Genomic DNA, 15,716 nt, shown 5'->3' on the forward strand with positions numbered 1-15,716 from the left:
ACGACTTTTCTTCTGTAGAAGTTATGATACCCAAATACGTTTATGTATCTTTCCTCTTCGTCACCACTTATTACTTTTCAACTTTTGAATATAACAGTCGGCTGGCCCTGCTAATATCTAAACGACAATCCCATGGCGCTTAAGCACAAAGATGAAGAGCAAGCATCCTTGGTTAACGATAACCATGCAGAATTACTCTACAAGTCTCTTGAGCAGTATAATCAGGACCAGAAACAGAAAAAGCGGCCCTCATTTGTTCTCGCCGCTCTTATATTCCTCTTCCTCTCGTCTGCGGGAGGGGTTTCCCTTGCGATAGTGCTTATGTTGCGACCGACCGAGGTTAAATTTACATGTATATCGCGAGACCTGGTATTATTCGCGTCCGCAATAGCCCTACTATATATATGCCTTCATATCAGAGGAGCCAGAAAGAATTATAAGAGAAAAGGATCCGGACCGCCCCAAATATACGGGCAATATCTTCATGCCAGTGCACTTCTTATTGCAAGGCTTTCTATTGCCGTATGGATAGCTGCTTTAGTCGCGACGGCCGTCATGATCGCAAAACCAGTTCCCTCAGACGGGCTTGCCAGAACAGCACCTTATTTAAATTTGGTAATATGTATAATAGCAATGTAAGGCTCCCTCGTAGCCTCTCTAGAGATATAACTAATACGAAATGCAGACCGTCGTCTTTTATTATATCAGCCAGTATTGAAAGCAACCCAACTCCTTTCGCAACGAAGGGGGTATCCAAAGACTCGTTTTTGAACGGTCGTGCCAGCCAGTGTCCTAGTGATCTAATCACGGATCTTAGTGTTTCTCGCCGGGCTTCGTTACAGAGAAAGGAGAGTAATAGTGCTTCTATAGCCACAGTATCTTCAGAGGATATATTCCAGCTCGGCAATACTAAGGCGATCGGAACTTCCAGAAAAATTGCAAGCCCGCTCACTATAGGGACTGGAAACATACCTAACGATAGGGCAGAGCTTGAGCTTATGGCAAATTCTCCCATCGGGACAACTTATACCGTCCGTACGGGCCTGGGTAACATGCCTTTATCGTCGACTCCGCGCGTGCTGAAGGTCCCACAAAAACTTTCTAAATCTCCTCCTCAGCCAGTATACCATCCTGGCGCATGGCGAACCGAATGGAACGACATTAAACAGGCCGATGTACCAAGAACAACCAAGACATATATAGATACTTCCATCGCGAATCGCTCTGCTTACTCTTATGCATCCGATCGTTCATCCCATTCACGTTCGCTATCGAAAAGTTCTCGCGAGACTGGTAATGGGCATCGTGCAACGCCAAGCACCAGTATCACAAGCAGTGCAAACCGCTCCCGATTATCAACGGTTAGATACGCCTCGCAGCCAGAAGTTGCTATCCGACAAGCAATTAGGGTCATCAAAAACCCCAACTACTCACCTCCTATGAGAGCTGCTACCGATAAGGACCAAGACGTAATCAAACCACCAGAGCCGGCTATGGTGTCGAAAAGTGCACAAACAACGTATGACGATACTAAACGGCCGGCATTACAACGTAAACCATCGAACTTTTCCCGTCCTTTGCCACCGTCGAGGGGTTCAGAAGCGGACTCGGCCATCGAGATGAAGATGCCAGGAACATTTACGATCTAAAATATTAATAATGTATATTGTAAAGATTTATTAGAGATACCAATATCCAGCTCACGAAGCAACGGACTTCCGAATATAATAAAATGAAATAACTCAGCTCGTTACTATCCTGAGACATTGGGCTATTAATGAAACAATAACTAAAATCACCATGTCATTATTTTAACAAGCGTAAGCTAAATTAAGGTGGTTGGCCTCTTTTCTATAGAATCATTGTTCATACAGGCTATTGTTCTGCTCATTACAATGTATATAAGGGGCTGGTTATGAGCAGTAGTCATGCATGTAATTAATTTGGAAGCTAGAGAGAAGTACAATATGCGCCTTACGACGAAGGGCTTTTTTGTCTTAACTGTGTCTCAAAGTAAAACCTTGAGGCTATTGAATCAGACATCCTCTCGGAACCAACTCATGTCTCACCGACTCATATCCCTAGATGACGTCGAAAAAAATGTTGAATTAGCGGTCCGGCGGATTTCTACGTGGGGCTTCTAGAAAATATAGAAAAATAAAGTACTAGAGAGCATTTCTTGTCAATAGTACTGTTTCTAGACAAAAGTTGGTTAGCATCCAGGACGACCAATAGCCAGTGCTGCCGAACATTAGGCTTGTAACCACATACGATACCGTTCCGATTGATTGAAAACTCCATACATCATGGTAGAGGATAGTCGAGGCACATATTAGTAGTACTCTATTCATTATAAAGCAGATTAGATATTATGTGTACAAAGTTTTGTTAGAGTTAGCCCCTTTATTGAGTGAAATATCCTAGATATCGCCTACTAAATTTATCAGGTCTTCTATAGTTAAGATCAATTATATGTACGTATGCACGATGGAGTTAGGAATACATAACGTAACTTCCTATTTTACAGTTATACTATCCTGCCTTGAAAATCTTTGACATGTCATAATTTAGTTCATTGCAAAGCTTAGTCTAACACTTTACAAAAAAAAACGCCTTTAACATGTAATGACAACATGAAATCTTTTTTCTAGAATAAGTACAAAAGCGGTTATATTGTCTTTCATACGCTGCCTAAGCCGGTGCGAGTGGAATTAAGGCATATTTTGGCTCTGATGCTAATTGGTGGGATCAACAGGAGCCCGACCAGAGAGAACATAACTCATGCCGTACTTATTAAACCTTGGATTTGCTCTACATTGACAATATTGCTATTTCCTCAATGTTCGATAGTAATAAAACTATGGTAGTAGAGGAAGTCTTGGACTATAGTGAACTTCACTGGGCCCTACAATGCCTTCGGGAGAATCGTATGTTAGGCAATTTGCCACAAGAGTCGGTAGCTAGAATTAAACTGTGCCCGAAATATCTATGACTACTAAATCGATAATTCTTTATCAGGTAGCTTAAGGAGCAGCTGAACCTGATCTGCTCCAACATCCGAGATCCAAGCCCCCTCGTACGCCCTGGAAAGGTCTACGGCACGGATGGATCTCGTTCTCATACTCGGGTGCCGCGGCATAATACGGACTTATTAGTATAACTCATCTGTCACGGAATACCATGGATTCCATCTTGTTCTCGGCCCCGACGTCAGATCGGAATGATTCTGTGGATTTATTGGTAGTTGATCTATTTCATGTCTAATTATATGAGATCGTACTGTCCTTGGCACACAGTTGATATACGATTGTGCTAATGAGATATCTCCAAGGGGCGGAAAAGGAATAAGAAAAACGAATTGCTCACCACTCTAAACCAGCAGCCAATAGTTGTTACAAATTGTACGGCGCTTTTTCCCGTTCAGCATGACATGTGGTGGAAAGGGATTGGTTTATGATTTCCTTATCCCATATTTCTAGTTGTGGTTGTTATAAAGTACTACAAATATTTTGCCGGTCACTTCCCTCCTGACTTGGGACAACCGTTGCTGTATGTGATACAAATTCAATAATAATTAGGCACAAATGTCACACAGTGGCGGTATACAAACAGTGGTGACTTGAAAATTTTCTTTCTATACACCACTGTATAGGGCTAGGTAGGGGTGGGTCTGAGAGATACAAACTATATGCAGACAAACACATCCTACATTAGCGAACTATTAGGTAAAGTTGGAACGATTATTGCTATCTACATCGTATGTCTAAACGAAATTTGGCTCCGGCTTTGTAAGCTTGTTCTTTTAGGCTAACTAGAACCGAGTTGAAGACTTATGTAGGTAAAATTTATATCAAGGTAGATACGTTCAAAGAGCAGTTATATAGTGCCTTCTTCGAAAGGCTAAGTAGTCTGAGTAGTCATGTCATAGCCTAGTAGTTACCGATAGAGCGGTACAATAAGAGTTCAGGGCTGTTCCGCCTCCAGGCTGTGGGCAAGTGCCCATTGCAACTTAATATGGGTGGGCTAATAATTACACTTCCTAAGATATAAATAGATAACTAGTCTATACATTGTTCCACTCTTAAGATGCCTAATACAAGTTGCTCTCGCTCCTTATTGACCAGAACTAGGACAATATCGAGCCTTAAACTCGGCTTCCCTTCTGGGTTACACCCCCACGACGACAAGGGAAGAACCTCTTAGTTGCCATTCTATGGCCGCAATGGGACGCGACTTTAGGCCAACTTCTAAACCCGCGTGTTTGATATAGAGCAAGTTCCGGAATGTCCGCGCCTCATGAGAGGCACTTAGAATGGTTACTGCCGAGTGGCTAGATGGGTTGGACGTGAATATCGTAGAAGCCCGACCAAGGCTATGATCAGGAGAGGATTCGGGTTCTCTCTCGTCAACTGAAGATAGTTTGCCCCATCTGACGGTCCCTCCGTGTGAGAGGAGGGAGGGAGCTACCAACTTAATAAGCTCCCTACGGCGAATAGAAAAACCGACTTCAGGGCTCCCCTTAAGTGTAGATCAACCAATTGCGGAGACATCGCAGCCACTTCTAACCGTCCACAGGCGCGTCCTTGTGACCTCGTTGCGGACCTCTCTGGGTCCGAGGGACGACCAAGTTCGGTCAAATACCCTTGAATGACTGGCTGAAGGGGAGGAATGGACTTAGCCCAAAAAAACCCACAAGGCATTCTCCAGGGCTGATATCATCCACTACAGAGCCCCGTCCTCTGATAGGTTGAAGGACGGCCATGTTATATGCGACCTGTCGTCTTTTGGTTCTCAATGCACTACAATTGATGCCATGCGTATATGCTTTATTGGTTAGGTATATATCTTGTTCATGGTGGCGGCATCAAAGAAAGCAAGCATGTCAGACAGCGGCATTTCCTCAAAGAGGATTGCCTCCAGTGAGATCATCATACTCCTGTCAAAGTCTAACTTGACCTCAGTCTAGAACTTGTCACTAGCCCTATAGTTGATCGACATTTACAATGGATAATTGGGTTGGATAACGCTTGTTCACCCACGTATTTGATTTACTCGGTGTTCAATAGTAGTCGACATAATTTATGCAAGTCAGTCGCCGACACTCAACCGGATGAGCCCCCCCGAGTTCTCTCTTACATAGAGAAGCGCGTAAGGGACAAACGCCTTGTCTTAGAATTAAGTACTTAACTACTGTCAAATGGTTCCTGACATTCCCGCCCGGCGCGATGACGATGGGAAGATAGGAATAGAGGGGAAAGGTCAGTCCTTTATGGACGCGAAAAGCGCGGACCCCTGCATCGGGTTTGCGCGTGGGCGTGGGAACATTTCAAGTCCCACAACAAGGCGCGATCTCTTGGTGCTTCTTGTGGCTCGTTCGGTTAACCCTCCTTTTAGAAACTAATCTTGGCTAGAATTTAAACGCGACTATTGGTTCTTTTTTAGTCGCACAGTTGCAGATTCAAATCACATCCGGGTAGTGGTAGGTAGGATAGTTAAGATAGTTAGGATAATTTAGGGTAAGGTAGTGTTCTAGGTGAGACGGTCTCGAGTGAATCTAACAAATCAGAGATTGAAGTTGATGGATTCGCATAAGAGAAATGAGAGACATCACTTCGAATTCCCTGCATTAATTGGCCCCGATCCAGTTAAATCAAGTTCAGCCCTTGCACCGATCCACCCTCAAAACCTGCATGTAATATGGTACCTATACTCCTTAGAGCTGCCCCCTTTTTCTTCTGATTGGATCTGTTTCCCCATTTTCTCCATTTACACCAACACCACGCGTTCAAACACGAAGAACGAAGAAGGGAAAAACTTACCTTTTTAGGTACATACTTTAGGTACGGTACTCACCCTACTTTGACCCTTATTCACCCTACTTACTCACCCTACCTAACTCACATCCTACAAGCCGATGCAGCCTACCAAACCTATCAAACCTACCAAACTAAACCAAACCTGCCTGAAACATTTGAGTGCGAGCATCAATCAGTTCTTCCCTCTATCTCTCTCCCATATCCCATATCCCATAATCCCATATCTTAATTTCCTTGCATATCTTCCTACGCACACCTGCAGCCATCCATCCATCTTCGTCCACTCAGAGTCCTCTGATCCCGTTATTCACTTTCCTCCTTTTGACTAGCAGACGGCGCTTCCTCACTTCCAGCTTGGTCTAATAATTTTAAGCTGCATTATCCAAGACATCGATCTCCGCGTCCATCGTTCTCCATTTCTGGCCTCCCCCGTCGCGACCTACACACAAGCTACCTTGTCCCCCGGACGCCGTCTGAGATGCAATAAGACTTGTCAATTCCCACCTACGCAGTCCCTCGCCCACTTTTCCTTCTACCTCCCCCCTCCCCATTACATACCGGTACAACAAGTTTGGTTTGCTGCTGCGCCGAGTTTGACGATATCAATTGTTCACGACAAAATAATAAACAAACAATCGTGGCAATCGACTTTTTTTTCCCCCTGTCTTGGGTATCAATTAATTGTCGTGAACCTTGCCTCTAGTTGTTATTACAACTTATTGGTAATTGCGATCAATCTCCGTAGTGTCAATCTTGGTTGCCTCGGATTGAAACGATTTTTAGGACGACATTTTGTGGTTCGATTGGGCATCTGGATCTCTTCAAACCCCTTCACCACTCAAGTCCACGTCACAACTTACAACAATGGCTACCATAACTCGTCAACCTTTTGCGCCTCTTGACGGAGCGCGCTTGCAGACATTGACAAGTCTAAAGAACAGACAGAATGGTAAGTCCAAGGAGAGATCTGTGATATCCACAGAACCTTGAATACTTCCAATTGTATCGTGTCTTATCTTTTCGTCCAATGCAAATCAACACAATCTTGTTTATGAAGTTGTTTTGTTTTTAAATACGAACTAGGAACCCCTTGCAACTCATTGAATTTTGAAGGATTGCATACTAAACTGTGGTCATAGCTCTCTCAAACGCATCGCCCGGGAAGCGAAAAGCATCAGACAACTTAGATGCGGACGATTTCGAGAATGTAGACCCGGTGTTCTACTCTAAGAGATCAAAGGGCTCGGATAACGTCTTTGCTCCTAAGGATTCTTTCGTCAAGCCGTCATTCATTCTCACGAAATCGGCTAGTGCAAACGATGTCTCTATTCCCAGTCCGCCTAAGGCAGCCGCTCCGCGCGCACGGTCCTTACTCAACCCCAAGTCGCCTGTTTCGAAACTGAACATCAGCTCCGCTAGATCCACACCCCTTTCGGCTCCTGCTGGTCGATCTCCAACCCGTGGCAAGAGGTCCGGTATCCTCTCTTCTCGCCAGCGCACAAAGGCCTTCTCCCGAGTGAACCCGCCTAGCTTTAGTTCGAGTGCATCTTCCGCACCATTCTCACTGGATGCAGCTCTCAAGGGTACGATCCCAAGTTACGCTGGCCGCAAAGCACCTTCTGCGGCAAAGTCTTCATCTGGTTCCCTTGGCCTCGATAGCCTAGAGGAGGGAGATGTAAAGCAATCGTGGTTCTTCGATATCCACGAAGACACCCCGGAGCAAGAAATGACCAATCTACTCCAGCACAGTACCTGCGTACTGGACATTAGCTCGGACGAAGAAAGCGAGACCCGGCGCCAGCGAGAACGTGCCGAGGGCAAGGAAAATGTACCCCCTGCAGATGATGTCTCCCAGACCTCGCGACCGCGGGCTGCTAGACATGTCGCAGAGGACGAGATGATGTTTGAGAAGGAAAGGAATCCTCTCGGCGAGATGAATGTTCGCGAGTACTACTCTGAGGGATGCGATGAGAATACCATCGTCATCATACCGGGTGATGACGAAGAAGTTAGCGAACCCCAACAGCAAACACGATACAGACCTGACGTCACCTCCGCGCTTAACTCAGGCGAATCAGATGTACCTCAACTTGGCGCTAAAGACGGCGCACAATCAGTAGACCAGTTGATGGAGAAGGCAGATGAGCTTGCTCCTAACGCAGCTGTGCTCGAGCCGATGGAAGGAACAGGTGAGAGCTTCGAGGTATGGGAAAGCGGAAGCGCCAAGGATGAAGCAGAGACAACTGCATTAGTAGAGGCGACGGAGTGCTAATGAGGGATGGACGATAATATTACGGATTATGGATGTACGTGTTTTGGAGTTCTTTTGGACTGATGGGTTTTATTTCCAGTCCCCTAATACCTAGATTCTGTAGCCTACGGGAGGTAGCAATGGCGTCACGGGGCATTTCTTCAAAGGTTTTATGGTGGGCTACGGCTGGGTTCTATGGCAAGGTGCGGACTGGGTTGGTTGGTATTCTGCCTTTTACTGTTTTTTTGTACGAATTCTTGTACATATGGCTTGTGTATTTTTTTTTTCAGGACCTACTTTTATACTAGGGCGCCCGTCAATATACGCTCTATAACGCTGTCTGCTGTCTACCGTCTGAAAATACTATGTGAATGTGATGAAGAGTATCAGCATGAGCTGGTATATCAATGTGACTTATAAGTGCTATTTCGCTTTATACCCATCTACTCTACATAGGTGTAGATTAACTGATTAATGTTACTGATTACTTCTATTCGAGATAATGGCAGTAGTTTAGGTAACTATCCAAGATATGCAGAGCTTATCAACTATTTACACACTAATTCTAATGATGCGTGTACTTGAATAATACTATTTATATTAGCTGCGCGCTTAAGCAGTACGACTGCATTCTGTGCGACATCTTTCACTAGTGCCGTCTCCAAACTATGTGTACATAAAGTGGCTCCACTCAGACGCGCTCGGGTACCTCCTAATCTAGAGGTATGTACCTCTTAAGGCAGGCTAGAATCGCGGTAACCTGCTGCATTTTGGCCACAATCCTCTTCATATCATTCGACATCATATCATGCTTTAGCGCTTTAAAGGAAGCTTAATCGACGACTCATTTTGATAGCTCTTACATCCAATTAATATTCACATGAAACAAATTGTTCATACAAGTTCATAATAACTAATTAGTTCTCAAATTCTTATCAACCAATTACTAGTATCAAGTTTATCGTGTCTTGAAACTATCCTGGCTTCATTAGCGTTGCGCGTCTCACTTACAAAGCTAGAAGTATCTATTGAGCCGGCCAATGGCTTCAATAAATGACCTCGCTACAGCCGCGACGATAGCGTCATCGGCCGTGGCGTTACAGTCTTCGCCTACGCGGGAGGATACTCAACCCGCTACACCCCCAGCAGCGCCGCGGTCACCTTCTTCCTCAAGACCTGCAACAGCGGGCGCTCAAGCTACGTCGCCCTTGATGGAGAAATTCAAGCCAGCGAATGCGAATGAAGATGGGGACTCGATAACCGTGGCAATAGGTGCTCCCCCGGTATTAGTGCCGCCTCAGATATCTCAGAATCCGTCGCAAGCACAAATTCCGGCTCCGGCTTCGGCCGCCGCCGACGAAGTTGAGCCTGCGGAAGCTACGGGGGATGATAGCGTTGAAGATAAAGATGCTGTTAAGAGTTCTGTAAGGGACGACATGGATGGCGTCGAGAAGGTAGTAGCGCCGCCGTCGAAACCGGTGCGCGGCACTTTCGTTGTGTTCGAGGGAATGGACCGTGCGGGAAAGACGACGCAGGCAAAACTACTGCAGCAGAGGTGTATCGAGAGCGGACGGGAGGTGCGGTTTATGCGATTTCCTGGTAAGTGTGATACTTCGTTATGCCGCTGACGTGAAGTATTGTATTCGCTGCTAATGATGCCCGATACAGATAGGACAACGCCTATCGGTAAGATGATCGACTCGTATCTTAAAGGGGAGGCGGAGATCGAAGATCACGTTATTCACCTGCTGTTTAGTGCTAATCGATGGGAAGCTGTGTAAGTTTCCCTTTCTCACGCTGAATGCTCACATTATCCTATAACTTGGTATGGTGTCTCGTATCTAACTTCACTTTACTTATAGCAAAAAAATCAAGGCAGAATTGGAAGCCGGTCATACTATAATCTGCGACCGCTTCTACCATAGCGGTATCGTATACAGCGCTGCTAAAAATATCAAGAGCCTATCTCTATCCTGGGCCAAGGCGCCCGAGATCGGCTTGCCTAGACCAGATATGGTCCTTTTCCTAGATCTGGAGGAAGAAGTCGCGCGCGAACGCGGCGGCTGGGGTGGCGAAGTCTACGAGAAAGGTGAGATGCAACGGCGCGTCAGAGATCTGTTCTGGGGCCTTAGTATGGGAGATCTCGGCAGCGCTGTTGGAAACAGCGGCAGCAGTAAGGTTCCGAGAAGAGGTGACGCGGAGAGGCTTGGGAATGGAACAGGTAGAAGTGGAGATGGTAGTAATGAGGAGGGCGAGTTCAGGCAGGAGGAAGAGGATATTCAGATCGTGGACGCGGATCTCGATGTCGAGAGTCTATCTGAGAGGGTATGGGAACTCGTACTGCCGAGACTGGAAGCAGTGGAACGAGGCGAGGTTGGGAGAACTGTACGGATCGTGCGGTAACATTATATTCGACGTGTTCGACTGATGTAGTGACGATATTATATAATACAATATAAGTAAAGCCTCTTACCTAAATTAAACAGAATTATATTAACAATACGCAAAGTCTCCGTCTACTAACGATAAGTATCACCTCCAAATACTTAGGTAGAGATAATCTCAGAAATATTAACATATTTTCTCACCAGGTCTCGTAGTCTATGCTTTTCGTATCTCTTGTCCCATCTTAAGTTTTCATGGCTAAAGGAGCAGCTGCTAATAGGGGAAAAAGCTAAATCTCCCGTCTCGGGTACATGCTACAGAGCTGAGAAGGAAGTACAATATTGAATTTGTAGAACTCGAAATCTTTTCCTTGTACTTAGCCATAAGGTTCCTAGATTTGACATTCTTTTCCTCTTGTTCGCCCCTTTCGTACGCGGCTTATACTCCCCATAGTTGGTGTTAGATGAACCGTCCTTCTTAAGTCTCCGAAAACTCCCCGACAGTCATTCCGTAGATTGACATAATCCCCCCGAGCCCGTACAATGGGGTCCCATCGTACTAAGGCCCTATTAGAGAAACATATTTAACTAAGAGCTCAGGTCTTGGCATGTAGTGACAGTAGTTATAGAGTTCCCTCGTTTTCGTATAAATCAGTAATGCCAAGCCATGTCCTATATCCAGTTCTTGATTCTTAACCACCTAGGTAGGCTACGAGATTTCATCGTGGTGCAAATATGTTGGGGGTCCAGCCAGTAGTTCTGATCTAGATGTCTGATCAGTACAGGCTGACAAATTGTCCTGAACAAGTGCAAGCCAGAAGACTATACTGTAGTGCAGATCAGCAGTCTCGGGACGCTGGAAAAAAGTCCAGATGAATGTCAAGGACTAAGCCCAGAAACTAAATTTTAATCTAAACATGTAGTGAGACTTAGCTCCTGGTGTTAGGCTCATATCTGAGGGAGTCCGGCTGGCGACAGAATTCATTGAGTTGCCTACCTAGGTACTAATATGGCCAAAGGGCGTTGATTAAGTAAAGGTCTTTTAGTCAAATTTTGACTTAAAAATAACATAACTATACCGCTATCTTCAGTAGCTTCTTATAGTACCTAGGTAGCTATTGAGGAAACATTATTGAATCATTGTCTGTCACATTGATCACAAGGAAATGTGAACATAAAAAGTATGGAAATAGCTTCAATATTCCACAGGAAATTCTAACCCTACCTAGGCTATGGGACCAGTGACTACCTACATACTAAGAGCATCCTTTGTTATAGATGTCTCTAGATACCTCGAGAATCCCAAAAACATTGGCTAGTAAACAAGGATTGGTGCAGCATCATCTGCTACATTTTCCCAGAGACCGTTCATGCCCTCGACGAGAGCTTGAGGCAGTGGCCCTCCTTTAATGGCGGCAGCGTAGCTATCCAACTGATGCTGGTTTCGAGGTCCGATAATAACCCCATCGCCCTTCTCTCCGTCCAAGATCGAGTGATGTAATACCCACCGCATGCTAGCATCAGTCATGTCAACCCCGTGAGTTTTACAAAGAACATCGAGCTTGCGGATCGCATCGTGGAAAACCGGCTTGTCATACCAGTTCCTGCCTGCCATTCCCATGAGATTGTCTTTAGAGACTTCAAAACGGGTCCCTCGGAGCGCGTCGGGGTTATTGCTCGATAGGGTCACCTTTCCTGTTAGCATTCCCCCGGCTAAGGGGGAGTATGCTACGAAGGAAATCCCATGTTTCTGAAGAAGGGGGAACAGTGTAGTCTCGTAACCGCGGCATAGGAGGTTGTACTGGCCCTGGAAGGCGCTTGGCTTCACGTAGCCCCTCTCCTCACAGATGTCGAGGTATTCTGCGAATGATTCGGGGGAGAAGTTGCAGATGCCCGTCTTCGCGCATTTGCCCTCCCGATATACAGCGTCGAACGCGGCGGCTTGCTCCTCCAGCGGAGTAGTGTGATCCGGACCGTGAGCGTAGAAGATGTTAACCTAATCAAGTCAGAACTTTCTAGCATTATAATCATAGTAAGCAAGGCAAACATGCCTTCTCGGCTTTAAGACGTCCTAAGCTTTCGGCCATGGACTTTCGGACCGCGTCGACCGTCAGGGTATTGTTGCCCCCATCGAACCACATGGCCTTGGTATCGAGCAGAATTCCTTCGTATCCGATCTCGCCGAGGAAAGTCTCTGCCACTCCCGGATTAGTAAAGGGGTAGAGAGCGCCCGAGTCTATCTCTCGACAATTCAGCTTATCCAGCTGCGCCATCTGGTCGCGGACTTGGTCGATTCCAAAATTGTGGCCCCAGCTGCCGGTGCCGATTAGGATATTAGGGGCCATGATGAAAGTCGAGATGGGTTTCGCGAGCTAATGATATCGGGTTAGGATATTGGGAATTGTTGAAAATAACTGTGTATGTGCAGTATGAGTGACTTGAGTGGCTGCTTTAACCCTTCCATGAGCAAAGAGAGAGGCATGATTTATATACACGTTCTCGCCAAGCTGCCTCGTACTGTACTTGACAGCCGTCCCTCGACCATTCGTTCTAGCAAACATTTCTTCTCCAAGAACCAAAAGAAAAAAGCTGTAGAAGTGCCAGGGTATTGCCTTTTATGGGTTTGGACACAGGTGTTTGATTTGTAATGGTCCGATGCTCGGGGGCCTCGGACTCCCTTGAGTGTGGTATTCAACTGCTTGTCCCGTTCATACTCGGGATTTGATTCGGGACTTACAAATCAGAGACCAATTACTTTAATAGCTTCGTATAGATTCGGCGTCCAAGTCCATCGAATTACGTGACTGGATATACTCAGGTAGCATCCAATTTCTGTACAAAATAATATCAGTAGGCCACCATTGTAATCTACGTCAGGTACATCAGCGAGGAGCTAGCTGTGATTGAGATGAAGCCCGTATTAGCCCTAACTATACGTGAACTGGATTTAAATCTTGATTGAAAAGGTTGTAACACTCTACATTTCGTTTTCCCTGTATCACTATCGATATTGTGACGTGTCACTTATAAAATGTATGTTTTCTAACGTGCCTATGCTAGGATATGCACGACACTACCGGATTATATGGATAGAGAACATTTTTACTGTGTCGGTAACGGCATTAGAAGCGTCAAAGACAAGCTTCCTACTCGGATTAGACTTATATAACTTCTCTATTCAATATCATTCTGATATTAGAAGCTTTGGTATTTGATTCAGCTTACGTGCGGACCGAGACGGGTTTACAGTATACTTCCGGGAAAGGTATCTGGCAGAGAAAGCTGAGCTTATTGTTATGTTCTTGAGCCGTTAGGCCAAATATTTGCTATTAGGTCAATTTGAGAAAGCACTACAGCTAGGTAAGTTGGGAAAAATAATGATTTATTCCTATCATGATCCCTCTCAGGGGAAATGCAAACGTAATTATTTGAGTAAAGTCACTCAAGCTAAGCTCATTGCTAATACACATGAATACATAGGTGCCTTTTCTGCTACCATTTCTCGATGCTCTCAAAGTATTTCCCTATCCAGCCAAGCGATAGCCTCTCCCTTAATTCAACCAGACTGGCATTATTCCGAGTCGGAGGTGGCCTCGCTTCTCTAATCCTTAATGTTGACGACTATGCTTCGCCAGGCCTCGAAACGATGGCGGATAATGAACTTCATGGGCTGGATTCCCTCCGGTCTGTTGATCCCGAGGCGTTCAACCGTCTCGAATTGGGTGATGATCTTGGCTGTGAAGGTAACGAGGCTGAAGCCGAAGATATCCGTGAAGGGGCCGAGTCCCTCCAATGGGCGCAGGCGGGCCATGATGTGCAAGAACATCATCACGTTATCGTAATATTGTTTTCGTTCGACTGCGAAGTTCCAATCCCGCTTAAAGGCAATCTGGATGAAGGGGCGATTGGAATGGGTTATCTCGAAGACCGACACAACTTGAGGGCCCCAGAACGAGTCTACCATGCAGCGGAACCAGTCCTTGTAGCGGTAGTAGTAGAAGTTGAGTTCGAAGAGATACTTGTCAAGATTGAAACCTTGATACACATCAGGCTCACTATCTTCGTAACTACCTCGCGTAGCACCTTGCGTAGAATCGTTTGTGGATAGTGCAGAGGAAGCTGAACTAGAATTGTAGTTGAGGAAGAGGATGTTGCCGCCGGACCAGATGGGTGTTTGGAAGACACTTTCTGCTTGTACGACATTGATGCCCTTCTTCGCGATGTTCGCCTTGAAAATCTCTAAATACATGGCATACTCGCGCTGGTACAATGTGCTGCTCGACGAACTGGCCGCAGCCGTCTCGGGGGGGTGCTGTTCCATTGCCAACTTGGCCAGAAGCCACTCGTACTGTGGCTCTCCATCAGCCTCAGTTCTGGCGGTAGCTTTGCCTTTAGCTTCGTTATCCTTATGGATGACTTCTGCTATGGAGAGTTCCATCTTGTTTTTTCTGGTGGGACTGGGTCGAATTAGGTGATACTGTGGTTGTTTTCGCAGCCTTTCCTCGTGAGGAAAGTTGGCCCGGTGCGAAGTGATTGGCTTTGAGATTCGTTGCCCCATTTACGCATTTAATGGGATTCTCTAGAAGAGAATACGACTGAAGAATGTGAGTCAAGATTGTTGTTGGTTGTGACACTTTGTTCTTGCCAAGTGAGCAAATGATGGGCTAGAAGGGTGGTGGTTCCCGCCTCAACTGGGCTCAGCCAGTGGAGCTGTATCGTGAAGAAGTGAACAAGTACAATGGTACATGTATTAGGGCAAGGCCATGACTATTAGGGCGATTGGGGCACCTGCCACGATGCGGCTCTGCTGTGGGAAATAAACACAACTTTCTCGCCCATTAGAATAACTGGTCTGGGCTACGATCATACGCATCACCTCCCTTTTGAGATGTTGTAAGAGGGTCTCAAAGGGAGCCTCTTCATAGTATCTGTCTGGCTACTCTTAGAACGATTATACGGCATGGAGTAGCATATTTAAGTGCTTCTTATTTATTTAATTAACTCCTCTCTATGAGATCGTTCACACCGTTCACACCGTTTACACTGGTAAACTTATGAGAATTCCAACATGAGGCAAATCTTGTATGATTACCTACCTACCTGTCTTAGATTGCTCTGTTGTTATGATGGAGACAATCTATTCATATAAAGATGATAGCATTTCCAGCTACTGTTACAAAAGGGTGAAAATATCCCAGCTCGATTTCGAAAACCGTTATTAAGTAACGGTCAGAATAACCCCTCATCGTCAAGGTAATAGTTATG

General features: G+C 45.6%; 4 protein-coding genes across 4 annotated transcripts; 2 read left to right on the forward strand and 2 right to left on the reverse strand.

Annotated features, from left to right (window-relative positions):
• Positions 1–6,680: 6,680 nt before the first annotated feature.
• Positions 6,681–8,088, forward strand: GL218_08241 (uncharacterized protein; the record flags this gene model as incomplete). The annotated part of the gene is made up of 2 exons (XM_033585038.1): positions 6,681–6,765; positions 6,956–8,088. 2 exons carry the CDS (start codon positions 6,681–6,683, stop codon positions 8,086–8,088), a joined length of 1,218 nt encoding a protein of 405 aa, XP_033440905.1.
• A 1,019-nt stretch (positions 8,089–9,107) lies between these two features.
• GL218_08242 (Thymidylate kinase) lies at positions 9,108–10,470 on the forward strand (the record flags this gene model as incomplete). The annotated part of the gene is made up of 3 exons (XM_033585039.1): positions 9,108–9,666; positions 9,736–9,844; positions 9,930–10,470. The coding sequence occupies 3 exons, from the start codon at positions 9,108–9,110 to the stop codon at positions 10,468–10,470; spliced, it is 1,209 nt and encodes a 402-aa protein (XP_033440902.1).
• Positions 10,471–11,766: 1,296 nt separating this feature from the next.
• Positions 11,767–12,796, reverse strand: GL218_08243 (Aflatoxin B1 aldehyde reductase member 2; the record flags this gene model as incomplete). Its single annotated transcript, XM_033585040.1, has 2 exons — positions 11,767–12,447; positions 12,551–12,796. The coding sequence occupies 2 exons, from the start codon at positions 12,794–12,796 to the stop codon at positions 11,767–11,769; spliced, it is 927 nt and encodes a 308-aa protein (XP_033440903.1).
• A 1,256-nt stretch (positions 12,797–14,052) lies between these two features.
• Positions 14,053–14,889, reverse strand: GL218_08244 (uncharacterized protein; the record flags this gene model as incomplete). Its single annotated transcript, XM_033585041.1, has 1 exon — positions 14,053–14,889. One exon carries the CDS (start codon positions 14,887–14,889, stop codon positions 14,053–14,055), a length of 837 nt encoding a protein of 278 aa, XP_033440907.1.
• Positions 14,890–15,716: the final 827 nt, after the last annotated feature.

The sequence above is a fragment of the Daldinia childiae genome (assembly GCF_008694065.1).
Source record: "Daldinia childiae strain JS-1345 chromosome Unknown Scaffold11, whole genome shotgun sequence".
In the NCBI taxonomy this organism is placed as follows: domain Eukaryota; kingdom Fungi; phylum Ascomycota; class Sordariomycetes; order Xylariales; family Hypoxylaceae; genus Daldinia; species Daldinia childiae.